This window comes from Diplotaxodon limnothrissa, linkage group LG22 (assembly GCF_057381915.1).
Source record: "Diplotaxodon limnothrissa isolate DT_005_m linkage group LG22, D_limnothrissa_male_GT1.1, whole genome shotgun sequence".
Classification (NCBI taxonomy): domain Eukaryota; kingdom Metazoa; phylum Chordata; class Actinopteri; order Cichliformes; family Cichlidae; genus Diplotaxodon; species Diplotaxodon limnothrissa.
The window spans coordinates 3718606-3725282 of NC_140616.1; the positions used below are offsets into that span (position 1 = coordinate 3718606).

General features: G+C 47.3%; 1 protein-coding gene across 1 annotated transcript; it reads right to left on the reverse strand.

The window, feature by feature from the left end:
• Positions 1-2611: 2611 nt before the first annotated feature.
• LOC146609210 (uncharacterized) lies at positions 2612-5594 on the reverse strand. The gene is made up of 4 exons (XM_085346581.1): positions 4915-5594; positions 4327-4668; positions 3531-4248; positions 2612-3392 (listed from the first exon to the last, which is right to left on the reverse strand). Exons 1-4 carry the CDS (start codon positions 5317-5319, stop codon positions 2791-2793), a joined length of 2067 nt encoding a protein of 688 aa, XP_085202707.1. The 5' UTR covers positions 5320-5594; the 3' UTR covers positions 2612-2790.
• Between the last annotated feature and the right edge of the window lie 1083 nt (positions 5595-6677).

A 6677-nucleotide genomic window follows, 5' to 3' on the forward strand; every position in this document is an offset into this window, starting at 1 on the left:
CTTGCTTTCTAGCGTGATGATGACACTGGACCACAGATTAATAATAAAGAAAAACACAAAGTTCCTTTAAAAGCACAGGAAGACTGAATAAAGCTGTGCTGAAAATCACAAAATTAAAGACAGACCAACTGTAAAAAATGCAGTGTGGCTTTCAAAACTACCTGATTTGAATTAACCATGACTTATAACATTGTTTGGGGAATAACCCATAGAAATAGAGTGTAGTTACAGGCTCTGACAAAAGAATAAAGTATTAATATGTTAATGTTAGATCATATTGACGACCTGTAGTGAGAGCTCACTGTGTACTTGCAGATGTAGGTGGAGAGTGGTAGTGGTAGTAAGAACAAAAGTGTGAAAGTTAAGTGAGTCTAGGAAAAAAAAAGTGAGGACAAACTGTAACAGTTCTTGTGTCTGCATTGTATTCTGGTCTATTTTCTGAACCTGCATGTGGGTGTAGAGAAGCTTTCTGTGCTTCTTTGGTGGATTTCTCCGGGTATGATTTTGAGCGATGCTGCTTAATGTTAGCTCAAAAGGCAGATCTTTCTTTCTGTTGCATTCTCAGAGGCTCCTTTAACCCAGTGATGAACACTTTTTAATAAGCATCACCACTAATATTGTAACCAGCTCGATTTTGCATCAGGCGATCTCTGTGCACTGATATCGGCATATGAACATACATAATAATGTAGGCAAGGGACAAGACTGTTGATGCCAGAGGCCAGGTGCTTTTTAGAAGAAATCCCATGGCCAAAATATAATTCCAAAAACAGGTCACAGTCTGAACACCATTAAAATTCCAGTTGTTTCTTTAAATTAATTTACCGGTATCTGCATTGTTAAACTGCTGCACAGAAGAAAAATCTTGGCCTGTATAGCGAGCGGCTGCACCAGAATTATGAAAACACTGACCTTTGTCTCCATCAGAAGATAGATGATGGGTTCCAAGGCTGTAAAACAGCCGAGGCTATAATAAAGATGTTTTTTCTCTTCCTAAGCTCAATATAAAAGCTACAACAAAGTATTTGATCCCACCGTTTCTGATCCCTAATACCTGACACGCTGTATTAAGGGGCTAAATCTTTTTATATAAATGTTTTAAATGTTAGAATTGTATCTGTTTATCAAATGTTCAACAATTACATTACAGATGTTTACATAAATAAGTGTATAATGTAATCCAACGTGAAAAGACCACCCAAAATCAGTGAGAATAAGCTCTGTGGGGGAAAAAACATTTATTTATTTATTTTCAGCAAGCTTACACATTATCAATAATCACTCATTTTTATGGTAGTTTCATTTGAATGCGGGGAGACAGAATATCAAGCAAAAATTGAGAAACAAATAGAAACACAGTACATAAACGTTGGAAATCGATTTGCATGTAATTGAGTGAAACAAGTATTTTATCCAAAAGTAAGCATCCCTCTGGCCATCACCAGTAGGGGGTAGGTGAAGTGTCTTGCCCAAGGACACAACGACCAAGACAGACAGAGCTGGGGATCAAACCAGCAACCTTCCGGTTACAAGATGAGCTTCCCAACCCCCTGAACCACAACATTGGCAAAATGTTGGTCAGTACAGCAGTAAGGTGTTTCTTGTAGCTGGTCATCAGGTTTGGGCACGTCTCAGACTTTGACCCGCTCCTTTTGATAGAAACTCTCTAAATCCTTTACGTTTCTTGGCTGTCACTTAAAAAACTTGAAGCTTCAGCTCCCACCACAGTTTTTCTGTTGGACTGAGTTCTGGAGACTGAATATACCAGTCTATGATGTCATGTAGTCACTTGTCTGTAAATGTACTCTGTAGGACAAAATCAATCATTAAACATGAAAAAAGCTTGTCTTAATGCATCATTCCATTAAACAAAACAAAATCATTTATGTGAAATCCAATAATTGATTTTTATTTTTAGACAAAATATTTCTTTCTAGTTTCTCATGTTTTCTGCTTTTCCTAGTTTCAGATTTGTGGACGAGCGTTGAGTCCATTTTTAGAAATAATATAACCTAAAGTTTTAAAAATCAGCTCATAACATAGAACTCATTACCTAACTTTGTCACCTTCAGTGTACTTTGGTGAGCAGCTTCTTTATCCCAGAATTCCTGTGAAAATGTTGGAGAAATTAACATATCATTCTTTTTTATGTTGATTCATGTTTACAGCTCTGTTTAAAACTGTGATGTCGTCCACGAGTCATGTTGAGATCACACCAGTAAGGTTGACAGCTTACCTGCAGGTCTGGACTGTTCCTCAGCCTATAAGCATGTTTCATAAGCCTGTTTCAAGCTGACCCGCTCGCAGTCAGGCAATCTAAATCCAGGTGTCACGGCTGGGGGAGGGAGCCGTGTGGTGTGGAGGAAAAGGAGGACCCAAAATGCAGCAAACTGATGATACGAATGACGTTTTATTTACAGGGTGGTAGTGGCAAAAACAGGCAATGAAGCACGAGTAATTACAAACGGAAACCTAAACTGGGAGAAACTAAAGAGCAAACCTGAAATCTTACAAAACGGAGAGCGGAGCAGAGAGACGCAGACCAAGGACCAGGATACCAAGAAACACAGACGAGCCGACAACGAACACAGACCGACACCCACTATATATATACACACACACACACAAGGTAATCGGGTAATCGCACACAGGAGGGAAGAACAGCTGATCTGAATACACATGATGACTGGAGGACACAAGCTGAACACAATGACAACAGACACAGACTTTCAGAACAAAACAGGAAATCTAGAACCCGAACCGGACACAAGGGGGGAGGACACAGAATAACTAGAACAGAGGGAAATAATCACAAAACACAAAACGCTGGGTCAACGACCCAGGACCATGACAGTACCCCCCCTCCAAGGGCTGGCTCCAGACAGCCCAAAACAAAAACAGACGACCAACCCAGGGCGGGCGGCGGGGGCCCAGGACGGAGGGACCAACACAAGCTCCAGCGAACCGAGAGAATTGTCCAAAACAAAAACACACATGCTGGAGCACGAGAACAAAACACAGTTCAGGAGGCCGGCCCGGAGGCTGACAACTCAGAAGTCCAGGACAGTTCATCTTCTGAGGCCGGCCACGTCGGCGACGTAGATCCATAAGCCGACCGAGCGGAAGGCAGCGGTGGCGGAGTGGAGGCAGTTCAGGGGGCCGACCGTGCACACGGCAGCGGCGGCGACGGGGAAACCGTTCAGGCGGCCGACCGTGCGGACAGCAACGGCGGCGTGGAAACAAGTCCGGAGGCCGGCCACGTGGAAGGCAGTGGCGGCGTTCAGGAGGGCGTTCTGGAGGGCGTCCACGGTGGCGGAGATGCCCAACAAGCGGCCTGGCAGATGACCAACGATGTGAAGGTGGTAGTAGGGGACCTGAAGGCTGCGTGGCCCCTGCAGCCCCAGGCGAAGCGGAGGCTGGACCAGACGAAGCTGAGGACGCTGAAGCAGAAGCTGGACCAGGCGAGGATGATGATGAGGATGCTGGAGCCGGACCAGGCGAGGATGATGATGAGGATGCTGGAGCCGGACCAGGCGAGGATGATGATGAGGCTGCTGGAGCCGGACCAGGCGAGGATGAAGCAGAGGCTGCTGGAGCCGGACCAGGCGAGGATGAAGCAGAGGCTGCTGGAGCCGGACCAGACGAGGATGAAGCAGAGGCTGCTGGAGCCGGACCAGACGAGGATGAAGCAGAGGCTGGACCAGACGAGGATGAAGCAGAGGCTGGACCAGGCGAGGCAGATGACGATGCTGCAGCCGGGCCAGGCGAGGCAGATGACGATGCTGCAGCCGGGCCAGGCGAGGCAGATGACGATGCTGCAGCCGGGCCAGGCGAGGCAGATGACGATGCTGCACCGGGCGAGGATGAAGGCTCGGAGGCTGCAGCTGGCGAGGATGATGAGGCTGCAGCAGGCGACGGCGTGGAAGCCAGCGACTGTAGCGCTGCAGGCGTGGAAGAAGCTGCTGCTGCCCGTGGCGTGGATGAAGCTGCAGCTGGCGAGGATGATGAGGCTGCAGTTGGCAGCTGGACGGGCTCCTCGGGCCCTCCAGCTGACGAGGCAGGAGGCTGGCTAGGTTCTCCTGAACCTCCAGCTGACGAGTCTTGAGGCTGGACGGGCTCCTCGGGCCCCCCAGCAGGCGAAGCAGGAGGCTGGACGGGCTCCTCGGGCCCCCCAGCGAAAACAGTCTCTGGACCAGTGGGCACCGGGGCCCCTGGAACACACAGGTCAGAACCAGTAGGCGCACGGGCCTCTGGCAGGCACAGTTCAGAACCAGCAGGCGCACGGGCCTCTGGCAGGCACAGTTCAGAACCAGCAGGCGCACGGGCCTCTGGCAGGTACGGGTCAGAACCAGCAGGCACACGGGCCTCTGGCAAACACAAGGCAGACTGCAGCTGCACAGAGCATTGACCCAGCTCGGGCAGCGACAGCCGGATACAGTCCTCAGCTGGCTTCTTAATCTCCAGGGGTCCAGAGTCGGCCGGGGGCTGGGACCCAGCCTCTGGGGAGGCCCTGGAGTGTGTCACAGTCTCTGGGCTGGCCAGCTTTTGAGGACTGATTACAATATTATGTGGTGTGTCTCTCTGCTTGACATGAACAGGTGAAAAATAGTTCTTTCCGGGTTGGATGGACTTAACTTGTTGTGCAGGAGGAGTTGGTGACAACGATGGCTGAATAGGTGATAATAAGGCGGATGAGTCTCTTGTCAACTGAGCTATTGACTGAGCTATGGATTGTAACCAAGTGTCTAATAGGTCTGGCTGTGACTGTAATGGGGGTGACGGTTGAGTGGCTAACTGAGCTAGTGGCTGCTGGGCAGCTAACTGAGCTACCGGCAGGGCAGCCGACTCAAAAAACACAGCCCCGGAATAAACAGACACACAGTCCAAAACAGAAAAAGGGTCCTTTTCACTCACCACAGCTGGCAGTTCCAAAGTCCTAGTCTTCGGCTGTGGGGTGATGCGCCGACGGCGCGATCGTCGCTTCCTCCCGGGCAAAACCTCCGGCGGGCCGGGCAAAACCTCCGGCGGGCCGGGCAAAACCTCCGGCGGGCCGGGCAAAATCTTCGCCGCCGGGCTGAGTTGGGAAGCGGTAGCGGCTGGTGGGTGAAGGTGCAGTTCGTTGAGTATGAAGTCCTGTGCGAGCGGGTGAAGAGAGTCCAGCAGCCAGGAGTGAGCAGAGATGAGCTGCTGTAGCCTGGCTTCTACAGCGCGGAGACACTCTTCCCCCTCATGCTCGAGCCATAGGTTAACCAACCTGGAAACAGAGTCAATTAGTTCCTCCCGAAGCTCCTCGGGAGGTGCGGATGCCGCTGGGTCCATGTTTGGTCGGCTCGTACTGTCACGGCTGGGGGAGGGAGCCGTGTGGTGTGGAGGAAAAGGAGGACCCAAAATGCAGCAAACTGATGATACGAATGACGTTTTATTTACAGGGTGGTAGTGGCAAAAACAGGCAATGAAGCACGAGTAATTACAAACGGAAACCTAAACTGGGAGAAACTAAAGAGCAAACCTGAAATCTTACAAAACGGAGAGCGGAGCAGAGAGACGCAGACCAAGGACCAGGATACCAAGAAACACAGACGAGCCGACAACGAACACAGACCGACACCCACTATATATATACACACACACACAAGGTAATCGGGTAATCGCACACAGGAGGGAAGAACAGCTGATCTGAATACACATGATGACTGGAGGACACAAGCTGAACACAATGACAACAGACACAGACTTTCAGAACAAAACAGGAAATCTAGAACCCGAACCGGACACAAGGGGGGAGGACACAGAATAACCAGAACAGAGGGAAATAATCACAAAACACAAAACGCTGGGTCAACGACCCAGGACCATGACACCAGGTCTTTTTCCCTGCCCTGACCCCTGTTATTCTGGTTATGGCATCACAGACACAGAGACAGCCAACAACTGCTTAAATGTTATTATTGTAACCTTCAGATTAGGTCATATATGATTTGTTCCAACTATAGAAACAAGCAAACAAATACACAACAATAAATAAATAAATAAATAATAACCCAAACATATAGTTAAAATTGTCATTGTTATAAAACATTAAACAATTTTGCTCTAATAACAAATGACACTGACTTGAATCAGTCAAGTTCTAGGCTTTTCATGAAGATACTTAAATATATTATATATAAGTATCTGTTAAATCTGATTTATTTATTTGTTTTCTTTATTTGTGTAAGTTGATATATTTTTCAGATGCAACATAATAATCACAACAATGACAAAAACAGAAACAAACCTGTTAAAATATGCCTAAACATGTCATGTTTGAAAGTGTAAGTAATCGTCTAAGTTTATAATACCCAAATGTTATTAACTTCAACCACAACAAACTGACTCTTAATTACCATCTTAACAGGCTTTAAATGGTGCAAATCTTTTAAGTCAGGGTCTAGAAAGCCTCTTTCAATGCAAAACTGCACCTTGGCTCATTTCCTCACCGCTGCAGGTTTAAATCCTGTGATTCAACCTAAAGATTTTCAATTACATTTCAATTTTTAATCTTAATGGTTCCATCTTTTACCATTTTTCAGTAAATTGCAATATTGTAGAATCACTTGTTTTTATCTCCATATCTGACATCAAGTCTAAATCATCCCCAACTTCTGCTTTTTTTTTCTTTTTTCTTGTTCTGAGGT

What these genes read in the sequence shown, in the direction of transcription:
- LOC146609210 (XM_085346581.1), bottom strand. Translation starts at nt 5,319, where the DNA reads ATGGACCCAGCGGCATCCGCACCTCCCGAGGAGCTTCGGGAGGAACTA. An exon ending in CTTTGGAACTGCCAGCTGTG is followed by an intron (nt 4,669 to 4,914) that starts GTGAGTGAAAAG and finishes TCACCTATTCAG; the next exon opens with CCATCGTTGTCACCAACTCC. An exon ending in CTCATCATCATCCTCGCCTG is followed by an intron (nt 3,393 to 3,530) that starts GTCCGGCTCCAG and finishes CTGGGGCTGCAG; the next exon opens with GGGCCACGCAGCCTTCAGGT.